Source organism: Crinia signifera, chromosome 12, assembly GCF_055691185.1.
Source record: "Crinia signifera chromosome 12, ASM5569118v1, whole genome shotgun sequence".
NCBI lineage: Eukaryota > Metazoa > Chordata > Amphibia > Anura > Myobatrachidae > Crinia > Crinia signifera.
Window position 1 is genome coordinate 24,464,093 of NC_139228.1, and position 23,578 is coordinate 24,487,670.

General features: G+C 43.4%; 1 protein-coding gene across 13 annotated transcripts in view; it reads right to left on the bottom strand.

Annotated features, from left to right (window-relative positions):
- RYR3 (ryanodine receptor 3) overlaps positions 1 to 23,578 on the bottom strand; it is a 527,067-nt gene that overhangs the window by 236,028 nt on the left and 267,461 nt on the right. For all 13 annotated transcript variants that reach the window (XM_083167836.1, XM_083167846.1, XM_083167845.1 and 10 more), the window contains 6 exons: positions 19,257 to 19,449; positions 16,301 to 16,517; positions 5,039 to 5,143; positions 3,786 to 3,889; positions 2,699 to 2,782; positions 183 to 342 (listed from right to left, as the gene is read on the bottom strand). In XM_083167836.1, coding sequence (XP_083023962.1) covers positions 183 to 342; positions 2,699 to 2,782; positions 3,786 to 3,889; positions 5,039 to 5,143; positions 16,301 to 16,517; positions 19,257 to 19,449 — 863 coding nt within the window. The remainder of the gene's footprint in view (positions 1 to 182; positions 343 to 2,698; positions 2,783 to 3,785; positions 3,890 to 5,038; positions 5,144 to 16,300; positions 16,518 to 19,256; positions 19,450 to 23,578) is intronic.

The following is a 23,578-nucleotide window of genomic DNA, read 5'->3' on the forward strand; positions in this document are numbered from 1 at the left end:
TGATGCTGGCAATGTGCACGTAAGCTGTAGGCAGTTGCAAAGCTTCTAAGGGGCATCTCTATACAAATCCCATTGGCTGTTACAAATTAGCATATTTTCACACATCATCTGAGCCAAAAATCACATCTACAGCAGCATTGGCCAGCTACTATGAATCACGCCCATGGAATCACTGTGCTTACCTGCTGAATGCCATAGGTCCATCCTTGTTTTATTCTGTCTTTCGCCCAAACATTGTGTGCATTTTCGGCAAGCTTATCTACTAAAACTTCTTGGGCTGGCAACAGTTTTACATCGGAGAGGTCCAGTGGGGCAGGTTTGTAGCCATTGGACATCACGTAGCTGTAATATGACAAATCACGTGTGTAAAACAGAATATTCCAAACTTTCTGTTGAGAGAATGCTATCGATAGAAGCTCCAGGACTCGTTTGAACCGGGTACTAGAATCCTCACTCTGCAGCCTATTTAATCAAAATAACTGTTCTAACAAGAAACTCTCTTCAAGATATACTAGTCTAATAAATGTCAGTTCCTACGGTCCATTTGAGTAACCCATGGACCAGTGTCTCCCAAATTGAAGAAAGAGAAATGGGGAATGCTACAGAGACAGGAAAACACTACTTGCAGTAAGAATAACCATCACTATTGTCAACGCAACCCCAGGAATAAAAAGAACTTGTACATGTAGGAAAGATACACAGAATGGGCCTGATTCAAAAGTGATCAGTCCCCAGCGTATTTGCGCCGGTGCGCAATGGTGCGGCTCTGTGCATGCACGTATTTGCGCTGTACGAATGCCTTTGGCAACTGTCACAGTCACCGAGGCATTCACATGGGTAGGGGAGGGAGGGGGCCAGAGCAGGGGAACCCCGAAGAAAATGCTGGGAGTTCCCCTGGGAAGGCAGGGGGGTCGGTGCATGCTCGGGGTGGGCGGCTGCCGCCACAGGACATCAGCGACCGCCCCGTCTACAGCGTTTTGTGGAGGAAATAAAAGTCAGGTCAGACTAGAGATGTGCAGGCTCTGATTTACTCTGATTTCAAAGCAGGATCTTATTGGCTATCAACTTTCAACAACTGTCATGTGATTTGGGATAGCCAATAAGATCCTGCTTTGAAATCAGAGTAAATCAGAGTAAATCAGAACCTGCACATCTCTAGTTCGGACTGGCTTATTTCCAAAAGGCAGGAGAAATCATTCGATGGACAAGCGTTCGGCCATGCGACGTTTCAGAGCTCAAATATTGCTGCTTACTGAGTCAACCTGAATTAGGCCCAATGTATGTTAGGGACAAGTTGATTTATCAATGCTTATACAGTCTTTGGGCTGCTTAGAAGTGACATCACTGCCGCTAGTTACTAATAGATTTCCGCAGGATCTACAATGACAACATTGCAGCTAAACAGCCTCCAACAAGCAGGATATAATACATCCCCGGGGCACAGATATAATACATCCCCGGGGCACAGATATAATACATCCCCGGGGGACAGATATTGTTACTAAATAATTCTTCGATTCTGAAACCCATGCAGTCAGTTATTCACATGCAAATTAATTTCCGATAAAGTATGAAATATTCACACAAAATTTCTTGTCCTATTGTGCATAAGATTCACCAGTAGATGGAGGCATTTGCTAAATTGTAAAATTGACAGCAGCAGCCCACACTATTCTTATAAAATATAAATAGGAGTCATTTACAAAGCTGCACAAATGCCACCCTGTAGTACAAAGATTTGTGCCATCTGAGCAGCTGCGGATGCAGGAAGCTCGCAGGCTAGTGCCCGCTGATGGAGGTGATTGGGAAGGAGTTGCAAACATTTGCTCCTTTTAATAGATGAAGTTGGGTGTGCCATGCTAAATGCTGGCCAGGGACACGGATACTCCTTGTATTGTGCCCACATGGCAACAAAGGATTGTGGGAAGAAATGTTTATTTAAGAGGAAGGAGAGTAAGGGTGCTTTAACGATTTAGCCTCTTCCCTCCAGCATGATTACATACTATTTACCAAAGCTTTAGGCACCGCTACTTGGGTTACTTTCTGTGATTTCAAAAGGCACCTTTGAGACTTATGTTCCCAAAAGCGGAACGGGAAACTGGTCTCCGTTATTTGCTTCATACATTGATAACTTTTAAGCTATCTGGGCGTTATCGGTTAGGGCTTCCCAACCTGGGGTACTCTGCAGACCGGATGGGGGTACTTGAAAATAATATTGGTAATGGTGTTAGAAGAAGTCTTCCGATGATGGAAGAAGTCTCCCATTGCCGTGGAGATGAACCATTGCATCACTTCCGGTTCCGTCTGCAACGTAATCAACGTTTCCTTGTGCTTTTGCCTGCCCAGCAATCCACTGGGAGCTATTTCAGACATCAGTGATTATATGCCCCATGCTGACACGGGTGGAGGAGGAAGCGGCAGCATTAATCCTACAGGCATTAATGGGAACCCCAGAAACAGTACAGTCAGTGGCCGGACACAAAGGGACAAGATTCCTGACCGCACACTACTCCTTAATGTAAGGACAAGCATAAGGATACCCATACCGCTAACTTACACTCCCCTCAGAAGTACTGTGGATATTTCAAATTGACAGGAGGGGGTACTCATAAATGAAAAGCCTAATCAAGGGGCACGGGAGAGAAAAAAAAAGTTTGGCAACCACTAGGATAGGAGAAGAGTAGAGCATAGTACGTACTTTTTTGGGAGTTTTACTTTCTTCAAATTTTCTTCAGCTGTTTGGTTAGAATGCACAATAAGACACCCCAGAGCCAGCAATGTTCTATGAAGAGAAAAAAAAATGTGTTAATAGGTATTTCAAATAACAAGCCCATATTATTATCACTTGTATGGTGCGAACAAAAATGAATACATTGAAAAATGCACAAGATTGGATTTCCAAGGGAAAGCGTGTTAATAAGATAAGAACCACAATGTCAAACAAAGTTCCGATACCTCCTAAAGTAGTGATACTGTAGGTAATCCAATACACTGCAGGAACTGCAATGGGAGCCCATTATTACAGAATAAGGTAAAACCAGGGCGTAACTATAGAGGGTGCAGGGGATGCAGCTTCTATGGGGAATGTCAGCTTAACAGTGCCACACACACTGATTCAGCAGGTGAACGCCTAGCGTTTTATGGCAGGTGTTGTCCAAAGGGATATGATTACTACAGGAGATTTGTCCATGGGGCTTCATGATTATCCTTACATTTTGTCTAAATTTAGTCTATTGAAATATGTTGTTTTAGGATACTTACACACAGGGAATGAACGGTCTACCGAGGGGAATGCAAAGGTACAGAACCACTAAAGGACTGCGGCACACAGATCAAGAGGTGTGGCCAGATGACTGAAGGAGTGCATCAGGGAGTGCCGCAATGCCCGTCATTATACAGAGAGCATTGCAGTGACCTTCATATAATCAAACCTTGCAGCTTTGGTGAATAAAGCTCTGGTGTAGCTCCAACCCCCCCCCCCCCCCCCCCAAGGTGTAGCTGGGGCGAAAAGGAGAGGCATGAGTGGTGGGGGCAGGTACTAGAGTTGTGGGGGTGGAGCATCGTGACACAATCCCCACTGTTGACATTTTGAGGGCTGGAGAGACAGGGGTGGGGGGGGGCATCTGTAGCTGCAAAAGCACAGGGGAATGAGGCTGGAGAGAACTTAGTGGCAGTGGCAGGATTACTGGCACATTACTTCTTCCTGTCCCCTTAGCTGTGCTACTTCCTCGATGAGGGACCTGGTATGAAATTACACCCCTGCTTTAGCATAAATTAAAACTCACTTTAAGGTCTCAGTGGACATCTGCAGATTGTAATTCTTCTCTGTTTCAGGCAGCTTAGAGAATTCCACTAAACAAGGGTGCTGACGTTTATTGTCATCCCGCACCTGCAAAAAGAAGAACAATTTAAGATCCAATTTTTCCATTCGCTGATATTTTCACACCATGTTTGTCACAAAGGGTCAAGCTTTCCTTTTGATGAAAATTAAAAAGAATATAGAAATGACTAAATTAAGTAGAAACTTGGAACAATATAAACCAATAGTAATAAGACCTATAATATATGTACATATATATATATTCCATAGGTACAAGTGACTATAAACATTTAGAACCAATTCGTATGATTATATATCTTACCAGCAGTTCACTTCTCGTATATAACGTTGAACAACACTCGCTTTAATGGCAATCATATTAGATTTTGGGATAACGTTGTAATGCGGATTCGTAATAATACATTGGTCTTGATAGATTTGGCTAGAATTTTTTAGATACAAAGCCGAAAAACAAGATTGAGGGCAGCTGAGGGCTATAATTGTCTCCATGTTCAGTCACTGGGTGTCCATTCTTTGGGGGAATCAGCTATGCATGCTGGGAATGCACGACTCTACTTTACCCACCCCCCATGGCAGACTGCTATATGCTGTATGTTAGGATTCTGTACTTTTATCTTTAATTTTTGTTTGAGATTGTATTCCGCTGTGTGTATTCTTAATATATATTTAATCATCTTTGTAACAATTTTTGTAACTAAAGCACTGAAGTATTCTTGGAAATAAATAATTAATATTTCTAGTTCTGAATCTGTGCTCTTATGATTCGTGTCTATTGAGCGTCACTCTAACTTTTTTTATACACTACATTGTATTGTGTGTTCAGGTGCAAGCGCACCTTGCAATCGGTAAGCTAAAACTGGGCTTGTGCTGGTGGCAATGACCGTATATAGGTGACCCGTGTGACCAAAGTGACCCCCAAGTCACGAGCGGTGCTGTTCAGATTTACATATTTGGAGGAGCGAGAAACTAATTTCATTTTAGAATTCAGCAACCCCAAAATATCCTAAATTAGTTTAAATATCCTAAGTAACTGAATAATGTTTTTTTTGTTTTTTTGTTTTCTAGGGGGTGGCCTGTGTAATATTCCATATTCCTTACAAATATAAAAAAAAATACAATAATGAACTTGAAGATATACATTAACAGAGAAGTCAATACTAAACATACTATATAGTTGAGCATTTTGCATCACAGTACCTTGCCATAGATCCAGCCAAGCTCAATTTTGTTCATGCCCCAAAGTTCATGAATATTTTCAGCTAATTTGTCTCGGATTTTCTCCAGGTGAGGTGGTAAAACAATCTACAAAAGTTGGACACATTCCTCTTTAGCATTATGACATTATGTAGTACTGTATATAAACATATCAGCCAATCACAAACTGTGGAATAATACAAATACAAATCAACATTTCTGTACTAATTTAGCAATTATTACAAAAGAAAAAGTTTACATACAATTTGTAAACACAACAAAATTATAACCATACAGTATATATATATATATATATATATATATATATATATATATATATATATATATATAAATAGAGAAAAATGACAATGCGCAAAGATAAATACTATGATGAATAAAAGTCCAAATAATACCAGTCCCACATGATATGTTCCTGTTTGCAACAGAGATTCAGATATATATATATATATATATATATATATATATATATATATATAAAGCACAGCCCCTACTACAAGGGAGCTTACACTATATATTTCATATAAAGCGCACCATTTGTAAGCCGCCCAGCGTTCCTGCCCCATGCCACCACATACTGTAATTGAAAAAACAAACAAAAAAAACAATCTTCTACAAACGGATGCTCAAATTGGGGAATAAGATTATAGGTGGAACTACTTGTGTCACAAGATAAGCAGACCCTTGCTTAGAGGGCATTTTTGAGCTGATAAAATTAAAACATAACTTTTATTATTATTATTTTTTTTTTTAATTCTTATAAGACAAAATATGATCTAAAATTATCTTTGTACAGTATCTCATATTGGGTTGGGATCATTTGGTCTACAGCATTATGGTCGACAGTCATTAGGTCGACATGGGAAAAGGTCGACCTGGTTCTAGGTCGAAAGGTCATTAGTTCAACAGGTCATTAGTTCAACATTGTCTAGGTCGACAGTTAAAAGGTCGACATGGGGTTTTTCACAGTTTTTTACCTGAATGTCAACACAGTCGACATGGACACAGTTTCAAGTGCACCGCATCCCCTCGGCACACTATTTTATTCTTCCACCACGCCCTAGTAGATGGTAGGGCATGAAATACCGCCTGTCGGCACATGTTGGCTCAAAAAACAGGACTGTCAACCTAGACCATGTCGAAATTATGACCTTTCGACCTAGAACCATGTCGAAATTTTCCCATGTCGACCTAGACCCATGTTGACCTTTTCCCATGTCGACCTAATGGTGTCTACCTAATGACTGTCAACCATATTGCTGTAAACTATATGACCGCTTCCCCTCATATCTATTGATGCAATAAAATTTTGTAAATTTTGGGGGGTATGCAATCCCCACGCCGCTATTCCCGATGGGGGAAATAGCGGCGGGGCCCTACTCAATGCTGTCTTCCTCAACAGCACTGAACAGGGATCTCGACAGAACGGGCGGGAATTGTCGAGCTCCCGGCCGCAGCACGATGATTTACAGGCGTATCTCGCGGCCACACCCCCTTTTTGGAGCTTGGCAGGCAGGACATTGAATCCGGCCTGCCAAGCAGACGTTGAGCCCGCAGAGTATGGGACCGGGTCACGGCTGTTGGTCCAGCCTGACAGTCGTGAAACCAGATAGAATATCCTCCATAATGGTGAAAGAATAATAATATACTGTAGAATTTCAGCAGGGTAATTACTTTTAGGAGACTCATGTAACAACATATAATTTATAACACATAATCCTAGGGAGCTTCCGCAATGAAATCCCCGTAATATATTGCTATAAAATTTCAACAGTGTTTCACCCAGATATTTGTATCCAGACTGGTTGATATGTTATACAATAACCTTAGTAAATAGAATGTACTAAAAAATAAACAACATATATATGTAACAATTGAGGATTTCTGCCCAAAAGGTACTCACAGGGTGGTAACTGGTAAACCATAAATCAGTCCTCAAGTGCCCAAAAAGAAACAATAAGGCTCATAAATCACAGATTGAAAAAGCGCTCTGGTAATTAAATCCAGTAGCCTGTAAATAATAACACTGCTGCAGACCAGTACTCACTGAATGAGCTCTCTAGCAACCGTTAATATACTGCCTTGTTATATCAACTTGCACTTGTCAACATTGTTAGGTGTGACACAAGATGTCAGCACTTATTGTAGTCCTTTACAAGCCACTTTGGATTTGTGTAAAGGCAGACACATTACTACACTTGGGTGTGGATTGTATTGACAACTCGACTTAGGTCGACACCGTTGGGTCAACAGGCAGCAATGTCGACATGAGTGAAGGTCGACGTGGCTAGGTCGACATGGGACGTCCCCTTGAAAACTACCTGGTTATTCCATTTTTGGGTTACAACAACATCCCTAATTATCCAAGGAGAGGAGGACTGCCTATCTGGGACCCTTGAGCCTTTGAAATCATAAGGCAACTAGAACCACAATCGTCACAGCACTCCTGGCTACCAAACAACCAGAGCCATTGGATGGTAATATATTCGTCAGCCACAATATATCATCCCAATTACGGGACTGTTGCTACTTATACCTCAAAGCGAGAGATATAGTTATATTGATTCACACAATACGAGATAAATATTTTACTATTTTTTATTTTTTCATATATGTGTAATTGTATGTATTTTATATAAATTTTTTATTAAAAAAATTATTTTAGAGAACTGTGTAGCGAATTATTGAGACAGCAGGCGCTGGCACACATCTATTTCCTTTTTTTTCGACATGGGACAAGGTCGACATGGGTTTAGGTAGAAAAGTTTAGGTTGCAGTTTTTCATTTTTTTTTCCGAATGTCGACACAGTCGACATGGACACAGTTGGAAGTCAACCACAGCCCCTCGATTCGCTCGCTATGCGTCGGGCACACTATTTTATACACCCACCACGCCCTAGTGGATGGTAGGGCATGAAATACCGCCTCTCAGCACATGTCGCCTTAAAAAACAGTGAAAAGGCTCATGTCGACCTAACCCATTTGTTGACCTTGTCCCATGTCGACCTAGACACCTGTCGACCTTCATCCATGTCGACCTAGAACGCTGTCAACCTTGTTGCCTGTCAACTTAATGACTGTCAACCTAAGTCGAGTCAACAATACGACCGTATCCCCTACACTTAGAGGCGGATTCACAGTCACATGCAAAGTGGCTGTATTGTTGGGCAGCTACAGGAACCTGATTTTCTACCCTACGCTAATAGTAGTCCATTTACCTTAATGCGGGGTCTGTGCATCGACAAGAGAATAAACATGCCGACCATTGATGCAGCAACTGTCAGCATTAGTATAGGCACTTGCACCAAACTCATGCTAGGTGCAAGGGATTCTATTAGAAACAGGCATCTCCTCCTTGTACACACACCTGTGAGATTGCACAGAGCTTTAAATACATGCTTATGACAGGCCACAAGTCATGGCCTTGGCAAAGACCTGCTGCTGATGGAGCAAAATGCGTTAGTGGGACTTTAAGGATGACTAGAACCTGAATCATCTATGTTACAGGTTCTCAAACTCGGTCCTCAGGACCCCACACAGTGCATGTTTTGCAGATCACTTCACAGAATCACAAGTGAAATAATTAACTCCACCTGTGGATCTTTAAAAATGGGTCAATGAGTAATGAATGCACCTGCTGGGTGACCTGGAAAACATGAACTGTGTGAGGTCCTGAGGACCGAGTTTGAGAACCCCAGATCTATATTGTTCAATTAGAACCCCGTTTACTATCTTAGGGATTTCTGTACCTCACAAGGATTATCATGTACACTGCACATAAAGTTATTTTATACTTTGAAACACGGAATTGGGTTTTTCATTTGAATAAAATCCCATTTAAAACAGTATTCCATTAATGTGTGCTCACTCCATTAACGGTATACTGGGTATCCAACTGGGGATTTCCCAAGGGAGTGGAGAACTAGGACACATAATATAGGTGCAAGGACCCATATTCCAAGCTGATTATAAGTCACAGTTAAAGTAAGGGCATTACCAGGGGAACCGAGAAAAACAGAAAGCATTATATATTTTACTTCTATTTATATACTGTACTGACAAGATGACATTGTATATTGTTAAATTGTATTGCATTTTATATGAGAAAAGGAAAATGTCTGGCTCATTCCAGAACCTAAACAAAGAAATACGAGTCGCACCAGACAGAACGTTTTATTTAAATTTATACGGAAAAAAAAATTCATTATAACATTTAGAATTTACTGGTAATGCTATTATACTCAAATGGCCATAAACTTTTTCATACTTTATTAACCCTTAGGGGGTATTCAATTGCAGGCCCAATTGAGCAGGGTTTCTCAGCAGAATGAGCCCGACTTCACAAGCTTTCGGGCTCGTTCTGCCGAGAAAGGCCGGGAAGTGACGAGCTGCCGGCGGCAGCTCGCCTCTTCCCGGCTGCAACTCACGGCCACGCCACCCTTCTTGTCCCACTGCAGATGGGACATTGAATCCCGCCTGCATGTTCTCGGTCGAGCTGACAGAGAACGGGACAGGGTCACGGCGGTGGAGCAAGCTCCACCGCCGTGACCTACACATTGAATACCCTCCTTTGAGTGCCAAGGCAATTTGTCAAAATAGATGTGAAAATTGGCAAGCAAACCTTTTTATTTACCCTTTCAGTGTCAACGCTGCTGCGATAGAACCTAAAAATATCCATGGTACTCTTTACTTGGAACGGCGCCCACGATTTTGATCGTGGATAGTGGGGGTATGAAAAGGTCGTAGGACGCGTACCGCCGCCCCTCGCGGGCTCGCGCTCGCCAACGCTTCGGGTTCACGTTGATCGTGGAGTGGCGTTAACAATTGGGGTGGCCATTTCACACTTTAGGGTGCCTATTTGGCCTCTGTGGCCCATTTAACATTGTTTCCAATGGAAAAATCGGGTCAATTGAGACATTTAACATTGTTCCCTATGGGAAATCGCGGGCATGGCGTCGGTCGCATCGCACCCGATTTTTTAGCGCATGCAATGCCCGCGATGGCCGCGATGGGCGCCCTTCTAGGTAAAGAGTACCATATCCATTAAAAATGCCGGCACCGCTCACAGCGGAATTTAACTAAACTTTAACTAATTGACCTGGCTGTATTTGTAATGATTTATACTAAAAGAACAGTCGCTGTGAGCGACACCGGAATTTTTAGCGGATGTTTTTAGGATCTCTCACAACGTTGGCATTCAAAGGGTTAAGCATTCATTACATATGGTCCGGGAATATGTATTTTATTTTTTTGGTGCTATGAGGCGGTCGCTTGTTTAGGCAAATTATGATATGCGGCTAAGGTGACGTTAGTGCAGCTGCAAGTACATGAGTGATCATTCATTCATAGACAGTGGCGTAGCTACAGGGGTCACAGCGGTCGCACCTGCGACCGGGCCCCTGAGCCAGGGGGCCCAACCCCCGCCACTGTAACCCCCGCCACTATAATAGGGCAGCCGAGCGTAAACACGCTTCTCACCAAAGACGTCACTACTAAACGACGCCCCTGTGCGCGGCGACGTAACTGTACAGAAGCATGCTCCTTTGCGCGGCAACGTCACTGCACGGAGCCCAGTACGTTTGCTAGGCAACGGCCGCTGCGAGTGCGTACTACATGTTTCCGCCCCCTCCGCCGTGCAACGGCCGTCTCTGAGCCCCGCCCTCCACACAAAAGAGCACACCCCCTATATTTGAACTTATTCTGTGGCGCGTTTACGTACAAGGTGAGTCTGAGTCATGCTCCCCTCCCTCTCCCGCCGCTCCGTCCCCCCCCACCCCCTCCCCTCAACCGCCGCCTTGTCCCTGGGCCCTGTTCCACCTACCCGTCCCTCACCTTCTGCTCCGTCTCCAGCTCCCTCCTCACCATACATGCCTTCCTCTGACCCTCTCCATGCGGGAGAAGATGCTCTGTTCCTGGGCTTCCCTGGTCATGTATGATTGCCATCACCTGTAGTGAAACACCTTTACCTAGCTCCCCACAGGTGATGGCAATCATACATTACCAGGAAAGTCCAGAGACCTGGGCCTCTCCAGTTTTATCATCTTTGTTCTTTTAATATTTTATTTAAATAAACTACTATCCTATGTTTAAATGTTAGTTCTATTATTAACATAATATACTTGATGTATTAAAATATAAACAGACCGAGATTTTATGGAAAATGGAATTTTTAGGGAACCACCTGCGCTCACGCGGAACAAGCTGCTATGGGATCTCACAAATAGGGGCTACCAAACCCCAAAAAACATATAACAAGACAAGAGAGTGGACCCCAAAAAGCGCTAATTCACAAGATCCTTGTTCGATCTGTCCTCTCTTCTCACGGCCCTTTTAAACCTCCACAGGTGGTTATTCGAGACACCGGAAAAAGAAAACACAGTCTACTAAATATCGTCAGCCAGTATTGTTGTGTCTATGACACCATAGGTTGCTTCTCCAACTCACCTAGACCGGCTAGGAGAGGTTCACATAAAGGTATCTTTCAATGGAACACTTGATAAAAAGGCACAATCAGAAATAGACTCACCTAGGGACAAGGCCCTATGTACATCCAAAGGTTTCTTTGGTTGATGGAAATAGGCACCGGGATACGTGACTTGTTCAAAATATAAAAATCACTTTTATTACATAAAACAGGACACTCCAAAAAATAGCCAAACGATACAGCTCCGTCAGAAAAGCCCTTATCCGGAATAGGGGCCCAATTCGAGGCTGTTAGTCCAAAGGATGTTAACGGGCAAAAGTCTTGGGGGTCCTGAATAAAATCTTGCAGCTAAACACCAACGCGTTTCAAACCGTATAGGTCCTTCCTCAGGGTGTAGACAAATTAAAATGAGGTCCTGGGGGGGTTTATATACCCTAAAACCTCCAGGCCTGACATAAAACCCGGCACAGTACATAATATTCCATTCCTCGCTAAGCCTATTTCCAACATATAAAATCCTATCATGATCCTAACAACACTTAATTACAATAAACATCAAATAATGGGGAAATGATCTTAAATAATTCATAGTATACTGCATCCGATATACAAACAACACCCAACAGATTTTTCATTCCGGTACTCCAGATTTTCGTATATGTCCATAGAACACTTGCGGGTCTCCATTTCCGGGGCTAGACATAACTTCCTGTTCAGGTGGAACGCATATGCGCTTCACCTGCTTAATGCGTCACTTCCACCCGGATGTGTCCCGGGGAACCTCCCGGCCGGCCGTTCGTACTACAGCGCTGTTACAGGAAGCGCGCCTCCACTTCCTTTAGTTGGAACGCATCTGCGTGTCACCCTCTTTCCGGCTTATAGATTATAGCCTCCGGAGCACAAGCCAAAGGTTGTCATGGATACCCCTTCAATCTTATAGTATTCATGCCGCAGAGCCCATTTGTTCAATGTAGTATTCTACACATACCTCACGGCATAGTAGTAGTCATAATCTCCATATGTAGGAATATACAAGAAAAAACGGTATTAGTCACAGTATATCAACCGCAATAGTCTGATTATACAAAAATACAGAAGGAAACATTTTAATTCACAAGGAAACATTTTAATTCAAAATCGGCGTTTAAGCCACGGGGGACTAAGGTTTTCAGATTGTAAATAAGGCGCATCTCCATTTGGGAAAGTTTGACATCCCTGTCATCCCTTCTCCAATTGGGATTTACAATCTTAATACCGCAGAATGCTGTTATCTGGCTAGGATCACACCCATGATAGTTTTTAAAATGTTGTGATACATTATGGGTTTCCACCCCCTTCCTAATGTTCCTCACATGTTCTGCTAAGCGTATTTTTAAAGCTCTAGTTGTTTTACCAATATACTGTTTATTACAGGAGCAGCGCAACAGATAAATACAGTACTTCGAATCACATGTTATAAAATCTCTGATGGTAAAAGACTCTCCTGTATAACAAGACTCATACCCTATGATTTTACTACTACCAGACTTGCATATCTTACACATACTACAGGTCCCACACCTATAGAAGCCCTTCGATTTGATGTTATTTTTATTATTGGGTACATTAATGGCACTTCTCACTACCATATTGCGGATATTATCCGCTCTTCTATATATGAATTTCGGTGCTGGTCCTATATGTTTAGTTAGTAAGGGATCTCTATTCAATATCCCCCAATGACGCTTTATTATCTGTTCAATCTGTTTGTGTTGTGTATTGAACTTCGTTATAAAAGGCACTCCCATTTTTTGGTCTTTGTCCTTTCTGGTGGTTTTATTGATAGCTTCCAGTCTATTCAATTCAGCCCCCTCCCTTAGGGCAGATTCCACCATTTCTGGATTATACCCCTTTGCAAGGAACTGAGATTTGAGAGTATTTGCCTGTTCGTTGTAAGTTACTAAATCGGTACAGTTCCTCCTTATTCTAAAAAACTGACTCTTAGGTACACTTTTCTTCCAGTTGTCATGATGGTTACTCTCGTAGGGAATAAAAGAATTCTTTTATTCCCTACGAGAGTAACCATCATGACAACTGGAAGAAAAGTGTACCTAAGAGTCAGTTTTTTAGAATAAGGAGGAACTGTACCGATTTAGTAACTTACAACGAACAGGCAAATACTCTCAAATCTCAGTTCCTTGCAAAGGGGTATAATCCAGAAATGGTGGAATCTGCCCTAAGGGAGGGGGCTGAATTGAATAGACTGGAAGCTATCAATAAAACCACCAGAAAGGACAAAGACCAAAAAATGGGAGTGCCTTTTATAACGAAGTTCAATACACAACACAAACAGATTGAACAGATAATAAAGCGTCATTGGGGGATATTGAATAGAGATCCCTTACTAACTAAACATATAGGACCAGCACCGAAATTCATATATAGAAGAGCGGATAATATCCGCAATATGGTAGTGAGAAGTGCCATTAATGTACCCAATAATAAAAATAACATCAAATCGAAGGGCTTCTATAGGTGTGGGACCTGTAGTATGTGTAAGATATGCAAGTCTGGTAGTAGTAAAATCATAGGGTATGAGTCTTGTTATACAGGAGAGTCTTTTACCATCAGAGATTTAATAACATGTGATTCGAAGTACTGTATTTATCTGTTGCGCTGCTCCTGTAATAAACAGTATATTGGTAAAACAACTAGAGCTTTAAAAATACGCTTAGCAGAACATGTGAGGAACATTAGGAAGGGGGTGGAAACCCATAATGTATCACAACATTTTAAAAACTATCATGGGTGTGATCCTAGCCAGATAACAGCATTCTGCGGCATTAAGATTGTAAATCCCAATTGGAGAAGGGATGACAGGGATGTCAAACTTTCCCAAATGGAGATGCGCCTTATTTACAATCTGAAAACCTTAGTCCCCCGTGGCTTAAACGCCGATTTTGAATTAAAATGTTTCCTTGTGAATTAAAATGTTTCCTTCTGTATTTTTGTATAATCAGACTATTGCGGTTGATATACTGTGACTAATACCGTTTTTTCTTGTATATTCCTACATATGGAGATTATGACTACTACTATGCCGTGAGGTATGTGTAGAATACTACATTGAACAAATGGGCTCTGCGGCATGAATACTATAAGATTGAAGGGGTATCCATGACAACCTTTGGCTTGTGCTCCGGAGGCTATAATCTATAAGCCGGAAAGAGGGTGACACGCAGATGCGTTCCAACTAAAGGAAGTGGAGGCGCGCTTCCTGTAACAGCGCTGTAGTACGAACGGCCGGCCGGGAGGTTCCCCGGGACACATCCGGGTGGAAGTGACGCATTAAGCAGGTGAAGCGCATATGCGTTCCACCTGAACAGGAAGTTATGTCTAGCCCCGGAAATGGAGACCCGCAAGTGTTCTATGGACATATACGAAAATCTGGAGTACCGGAATGAAAAATCTGTTGGGTGTTGTTTGTATATCGGATGCAGTATACTATGAATTATTTAAGATCATTTCCCCATTATTTGATGTTTATTGTAATTAAGTGTTGTTAGGATCATGATAGGATTTTATATGTTGGAAATAGGCTTAGCGAGGAATGGAATATTATGTACTGTGCCGGGTTTTATGTCAGGCCTGGAGGTTTTAGGGTATATAAACCCCCCCAGGACCTCATTTTAATTTGTCTACACCCTGAGGAAGGACCTATACGGTTTGAAACGCGTTGGTGTTTAGCTGCAAGATTTTATTCAGGACCCCCAAGACTTTTGCCCGTTAACATCCTTTGGACTTACAGCCTCGAATTGGGCCCCTATTCCGGATAAGGGCTTTTCTGACGGAGCTGTATCGTTTGGCTATTTTTTGGAGTGTCCTGTTTTATGTAATAAAAGTGATTTTTATATTTTGAACAAGTCACGTATCCCGGTGCCTATTTCCATCAACCAAAGAAACCTTTGGATGTACATAGGGCCTTGTCCCTAGGTGAGTCTATTTCTGATTGTGCCTTTTTATCAAGTGTTCCATTGAAAGATACCTTTATGTGAACCTCTCCTAGCCGGTCTAGGTGAGTTGGAGAAGCAACCTATGGTGTCATAGACACAACAATACTGGCTGACGATATTTAGTAGACTGTGTTTTCTTTTTCCGGTGTCTCGAATAACCACCTGTGGAGGTTTAAAAGGGCCGTGAGAAGAGAGGACAGATCGAACAAGGATCTTGTGAATTAGCGCTTTTTGGGGTCCACTCTCTTGTCTTGTTACGAGATTTTAATTTTGTTGTATGTAGGGGGGCCCCAAGCTGACCTTTCGCACCAGGGCCCATGAACCCTTAGCTGGGCCCCTGTTCATAGAGTTCAGTGTACTGGTCTGTCCCAGTGGGTGATTAGGGTGCCACACATCACATTAAACAGATGCATACGCCATATGTAGCGGACAGTTCCTTATTCCAGCAGATAGGTACTAACGCTGATACATATATAGGTGTAATTATTCATTTATAGAGCTTAGTATATTGCTCCATCCCAGCCGGTTGGTAAACCAGACATTACATTGAGGCAATCTATCAAATATTACCATACTTGCTAACTCCTCTCAGGTGACCCCGGTTTTTAGAACCGTGACATGCTGCCCGGATACAGCCACAAATGCGCATTTCACTGTAGCAAGATCTAAATCATGAGCATAATCAGATTTAATATAAGTTTGTTTCAAGCGGATACGGCTATAGGGGTTGCACCCACAGAGTCACCTGTCCAGGTTTGGTGAAACATCACTTGTTATTTTTACATATGGATCTATTAAACAATTTTAAAAGAAAGTTTAAAAAGTTTATACCTGGCTGGTATCAATGGGGCACGGGATGAACGAGGCTTGTGACAGAAAGTGCGTTGTACCCAACAAATCCCGAACTCCTTCACAATCCCTCTTGTACTCTTTCACGGGTTCCACTCTCATCTTCTCCTTAGGTAACAAGGCCTCATAGCACGGTGCGTAGCCAGCTGGAGGTAAAAACTTAAATTCACCATGGCGACCACCAAGCAGAAAGCGAACCCTAAAATATCACATAACAGTCATCAACACAAGTTTTAGGAATTCCTAGGCATGATCACCAAGCAGCATCCCAAATTACTAACATCTAGCTAGCTTTCATGTTCGCTTTAATTGATGCTGGGAAATTTACAACATAAAATAGGTGCAACACATTGTTTAATGCAGGGGGGGCCAAACTGTCCCTAGAGTTTATGTTTTAATGTCATGTAATTCATGTAATTATACGTATTCTCCGCTGGTATGGTGGCATTAGCAACCTGTTTTTAATGTTTGGCCGCTGGTCTTCTGAAGGCAGTCACATTGTGATCGTCCGTATACTGAATGCTGGCATCCTGACCCCCGGAATGCTGAATGCATCCCAATGGAAGGTATGATGTAGAGGGGCAACTGTACTATTTTTAACAGAGGGTTTCCAAATCCTTTGTAATACAAACCACAGAGTCAACCTGGCACTTGATGTGCCATTTATTACATGTAATACTCCCGGGGAGCTGCTGCCGGGAAGGGGGGGGGGGGGGGCGGGCAGCAGGGTCCAGCCAGCTCGTAGTAGCAGGCAGTGAAGTCCGTCCGAGCAGCGGCGGCTGGGAGCTTGTAGTCGGATTTTGCCAAGCGGCAGGGCGGGATGCGGCTGCTGAATATATTGAGATGACTGGCTGGACACTGAGTGGCTGAGAGAATTATCCCAGCCAATCAACATCTGGCCAGTCTTTTCAAAATATTTAACAGCCGCATCCCGCCACTGTGAGCTGCCCACCCCACAGACCACACTGCCTGCCCTTCAACACATGGGGGGAGGAGTTCCAGATCGGGTGGTCGGAAGCCCAGCACGTCCGACCACCGGCTCAGGTCCGATGGCAAAAGGACCGTGCATCGGACATAAGGGGACATCAAACTGAGCCGATTTGGGCCGATTTCAAGGGCCTGATTCATCGGAATCAGCCGGCTCATTGTATGTACACCTTAACACCCAGGTTTTCACTTGTGCGCTGCCCTGCGGGTGACTGGCAATTGCCGGAATTTTCGGGGGTCCCGTTCCCCAGATTCAATCTTCGTATTAAGGACCCACCAGAGATATGAGGTCACCTTGATGCTGGTTTGTAGGCAAATATTTCTTGGCCAATGAATATACTAAGAACCTTGGTTATTGAAAACTGGCAGTAAGGAGCGGACTGACCAGTGACAAAGTACCAGCCACATTATCACTTCACCGGGCTTAATATATCGGCCCCTATGCATTAGCAGTTGGAAGGCTATCTTTACAAGGTGAGCATTTCATATTCATCTTCATAGATATATATATATATCTATCTTTAGAATGTATTACACAATCATATTTCATCCTCCACATGTTACAGTGCTGAGGAATGACCCTATCCTTTGCGGATACTGCTGGGCAGAAGCTTGGTGCAACATTCTGTCAACACATATTGTAAGCTTATGAATTGTTACTTAAGAAAATAGCCTACAGACACATCTAGAACCCTTTGTTCATTATGTACAACCTAAATACTGCTTGCCCCGGCTTTCTGTGTTACATGACTCATAACATTACAAGGGAAGAGAGTCTGCCTCGAGACACAAGTTTGCATTTGGATTATTGCACTGGGTACCGTCATACGTTTTCTTGATTGCCAGTGGCCTCGTATTTAGGAATCACTGTGTTTAGAGGTCACAGTAATTAAGTCTCAATTTGTTCTTGCTCCGCTTGCTTTACGTGCCAGCTTCCAGGTATCATAAGCATATTAGAGTAACAAAGAGCTCAGCCACAACACAATGATAGCTACATAGTCAGTTTTAGAATTTGTTGTAAAAAACAGTATGTACAGATGTAGCGCCTCTCAGCCCGCCCTGGGAATCGCCATATTCCCTGAGCTGGCAATTGTTGGGGGAGAGGCGCTGCATCGGACGGGGACGCGCAAGCATCCACACGCATGCGCGTCCCCTTCACTCGGCGACGGGTGGTGGAATCCCTGCTGTGGGCTCTGTCACAACGGGTCGTGGACACGCGCCCCCTACTGGCGGATGGTGAGCAGCGGTGATTGGTGATAGAATCTAATGAGAGCTGCTCCATCTGTATATGTCTATATGGGCTACCGCTCCTGAACGTCTCTCAGGTGTTGACTGGAACATCAAGTGAATGGAGTAAAGGTGCCACACTGGGAGCACTGCTACGCACTTGCCTATACTGCCTATGACTAATATATAAATAATGTTCTGTGAAGTTCTGGGCAAGTGTAGTTAAATAAACAATAGTCTAGTCTACAAACCAATTTGTATAAGAACAAGATGGTAAAATGTAACGATAGTCACAAATAACTGTCAACTGCAACTTGTGGGGACTGAACCAGATTTAAAATCTTTGAGGCATATACAGTATAATAGGCTCTGAGTTTGCCGGATGGCGAACAATCTCAAACATTCTTTTTAAAGCAGCAATCATTTACAAATGTAAATGATTGCCGCTTAAAGAAATTTTCAAATTAGTTCGGCATCCAACAAACGGAGACCCTATTACATACTGTATGCCCCATAATCCATTAAAAAGTCTAGCGTAAAAGAGTTTTTTCAAATACAAAAAAAAACCCACAATCAATATCTGTAGATACTACTGGAATTCTCCAGGACTGAAGTACGTGTGATGGGCTTTGATGCATCAACTTAGCAAATTTGTGCTGGACACAGTTTTAAAATGTTGCAACCTATATGGGTGAAGAACATAAGACGTAGAACTTTTACTCACTTGACTCCGGCAGAGAAGCTTACAACTGGGAAAAACAGGCCTTCGGTGTTAAAGTTCTCAAACATGCCCTGGACCGGCTGCCCATTAATTCGAAAGGAAATACTGGGCACTCCTAAGTCCAAGCAGCAGCTGACCACATCATCAGAAGCCAATAGGTGCTGATTACTTGAAGCCACTGCCCTGGGTACCCGACCTATATACAGCAATGACAGAAGAATAGGAAAGCAATCACTTTTGTGCAGCATTTATCTTAATTATCTACTGAAGAAAGTCATATACAAAGTAACAAGCAATTTGGTTGCAAATAGCAGGATAATCATTCCTCTCTCCTGTGAGTCAACATACAAAGCACTTAGTTTAATTTCTGCCTTATACGTCAATGCTAAAAGCAGGACAGAGGGTACATATTGATGCGCCACAATGAGAGCACTATGCCGCTTTGTGAATGGTGCACCGCTACGGCCACATCTCAACTTAAACAAATACATTTACATTTATTATTATTATTTTTTTAATTAGATGTTTTCATTTTGAGAACTGGGCTCAATGATGAACTTTGACAAGCGATATGAAAAATAAAGTCGAACAACATGCTATAAAGAACACTCAACTACAGTATACAGTACTGTATATGCCACATTATATAAGGAAATGTAAAGGCCCCATCTACTAGTGCAATATGGACACTTTTCATCCGATTCCGAGCTTCTGGAACGAATGAAAAATGGCCATATCGTATGCATTTTCCTCCGACTCTGATCCAAGGTGTTATTCCATGCTCCCAGGACTTAAAGTGGTCATGCAGAGGTGAGGGAACTCATTTCTCTATGCCCCCAAATGACCCCCTCCCCTACCCACATTAGGCAGAGACAGGGCCAGTGGTAGGGTTTTTGGCATCCCTCTGCAAACTACAGTAGAATGCTTTTCTGTGAGAATTACTGTGCAGGGCCAGTGTGGAGGTTAAATGTTCCACCTCACCATTAGAGGTGGTGGATCTCCGTTTCACCCCGTTCCCCCTCACTTTAACCCCTGCGTGCTCCTCAGATAGGAGTCGCAGATCCTCACGGCTGCCTTGAATATTTATCGTATTCCACAGCCATGACTGGGATCGCATACCGTACATTGTATGCAAAAGGACCACAATCGGTGTACTGCATGTGATACGCTGATGGCTGCCTAGGCGCTTTGCAGCTTGGCGGGTATGTGTTCTCTATGTGATAACTATACTCTCCCTGCTTATATTGTTACCTACCTGGCTGCTGCAACAACCAATGGCACCATGTATGGCTGCCTAGGCGCTGTGCAGCTTGGCGAGTATGTGTTCCCTGCATGACAACTGTACTGTCCCTGCTTATATTGTTACCTACCTGGCTGCTGCAACTACCAGTGGCACCATGGATGGCTGCCTAGGCGCTGTGAAGCTCAGTGGGTATGTGTTCCCTGTGTGATAAACTGTCATGTCCCTGCTTATATTGTCACCTACCTGGCTGCTCCAATGACCAGTGGTGCCGCTGATGGCTGCCTAGGCGCTGTGCAGTTCGGCGGGCATGTGTTCCCCGCATGTAAAGTGTTAATGTAATGTACAGTATGTAATTTCTTCCAACCCCCCCCCCTCCTCCCTGCTTGATGCTGCACTGTAATCCCCCAAAAAATCCTAGCGTGCGCAACCACACATGGCCAATAAAGTTGATTCTATTCTTTTATATACCTCGCTCTGGAGCAGAGGTGGCCAAACCGGTCCTCGAGATCTACCAATGGTCCACGTTTTCCAAATCACCTAGCCGGTGCACAGCTGTAGTCATTACTAACTGTCACATTTCAAACATGCTGCATTCATTCCTACTATAGATCCACAGGTGGCCTGAGACACAGGAACTGTTGGTAGATCTTGAGGACAGGTTCGGGCAACCCTGCTCTAGTGTATGGGGGCTTTTAAGACCTACTATAGCTACAATAAGTAATTTTATCCTTTCAGAAACCAGAAATGCAAAGCTCACTAACCACAAGCTCAGTTGCTGCATTTTGGAGTAGCTAAGACACACTGCGATTTTGTCATTTCTCTGCTCCCATTTGTGGTAGCAGGTAGGCAGAGAATAGAGGGAGGCGGGGGTAGCAATATTGCAATTGGAATACGGGGAATGACCTGGAAAGTTATGTCTAAATCCCTGCACAGTCAATCATGGGGGTAAATCCCAGGGGCAATCGAGGCGTATTGAGAGGGTCACTAGCAAATTAATAAAAAAAAAACAATCTATCCTTTATTTTGATATCCCCACAATGATAACCCCTAGAATCCTTGTGTTTGCAGATGTTTCCTAGGCTATTATTGTCACCAACAATAGCTCCCATATTTACTGTATACTGATACATACACAAGATGCTAAATAAAACCAGACACAAATTGTGCAAAATAGAACCCACATTTTACATTTCGAACCCTTCCCACATATGCCTGATTGGTACTTGTGAGTTATCTGGGCGTCCGATTTGGGTACTTACGATTTGCATGCGATTTGCATAAGATTTGCTATTCATTTCATTACCCCACTATCCCCAAAGTGTGTCTATCAACGTGAACCCGAAGCGTGGCGAGCGCAGCGAGCCCGCGAGGGGCGGCGGTACGCGTCCTCCGACCTTTTCATGCCCTACTATCCACTAGGGCGTGGAGTGAGAATAGAATAGTGTGGCGAGCGCAGCGAGCCCGAAGCGTGGCGAGCGCAGCGAGCCCCGCGAGGGGACGCGGACACCTGTGAAGCCCGCAAGGGCACGCGGATACCTGTGAAGGTGTCCGCGTCCCCTCGCGGGGCTCGCTGCGCTCGCCACGCTTCGGGCTCGGTGGCTCGCTGCGCTCGCCACACTATTCTATTCTCACTCCACGCCCTAGTGGATAGTAGGGCATGAAAAGGTCGGAGGACACGTACCGCCGCCCCTCGCGGGCTCGCTGCGCTCGCCACGCTTCGGGTTCACGTTGATAGACACACTTTGGGGATAGTGGGGTAATGAAATGAATAGCAAATCTTATGCAAATCGCATGCTAAATCGCATGCAAATCGCATGCGATATCGCATGCGATATCGCATGCGATATCGCATGCGATCTAGTACCAAAATCGGACGCCCAGATAACTCACAAGTACCGCCTGATTTATGCCCAAAAGTACCCTGTGCACAGGAGACACACTTGGCCTGATTTAGGGGTGGACATTTTGGCATTTCTGGGTGGTAACAGGTAGGTGCTCAGCCGAACGTAAACATGCCATGGCCGGCGACTGTATCTAAAGGCGCAGCTGCATTTGTATATATAAATACAGACATATAAATTGCATTTTAAAGCAATATGAAAAAAATACAAAGAAACCTCTCACCGGTATTTAATGAACAGTGTACAGTGACCTTTTCACTGCAATAATAAGCGTATATAGAGAGCCTGGACAATGTCTCCTTTCTCTATTGACACATAGGTAGCTTGATACAAAGTAATATTTCATATTTCAAATCCCTGAGTCATTTCGCAGCCTTTTACAGAGCGCAGACTGGCGGTTCCCCACTTATACACAGCTGTTGTAGTTACAGACTGTGGATTATGTGCAGGAAATTAGCTTTTGTTGTATTATGAACAGAGCTCCCTGCTTAAATCCCTCCAACTGGCAAATGTGTGTTGGTGTTCTCTTCCAAGCCTCCAAAATGTGTTAATCTCTGAACTCTGTGGTGACTCCTTTCATTAATACCCAGAGGGAAACAGCATAGTGCCGCCTGGGCAAAATATAATACCTGCTAATAAATGCATGCAAATGTGTGGATTGTAATGTGATGCCAAAAATGTGTGTTCTCCAAAACAACTCACACCCATAAATACAATGTAGCTACCTGCACTCATAAGCTTAGATAAAAAATACTGTGAATATATATATATATATTTTATTCATATATCTATATTGACGTGCCATTGCCCTGCCCCCTTGTATTGGCTAATATTAGGTAGAACGAGGATAAGGAGGCAGTATAATTGTGGAGGAAGAGCGAAAAAGTGTTCCTGAGGACAAAACATGCCAGGGAAGCATAGGATGGGTGGCAGCTAACAAAAGAGCTTAAAGGCAACTGGCCACCGGATGAAAATGCGGGGAAACCCCCGGATCTGCAGCGGCCTGCAAAAAGAGCTTAAAAAGAGGGAGAAGTTGCTGGGCTCAAGGGAGGCAGTCGCAGTGCAAAGCTGAAAATGCCACCACCACTCTCTCTCTGGGGGGCGAGAAAGGGATGTGAGTAAGCCCGCCCGTGCATGCAGGCAGTGAAAGCGCAGACACAACAAATTTAAATGCCCTATCT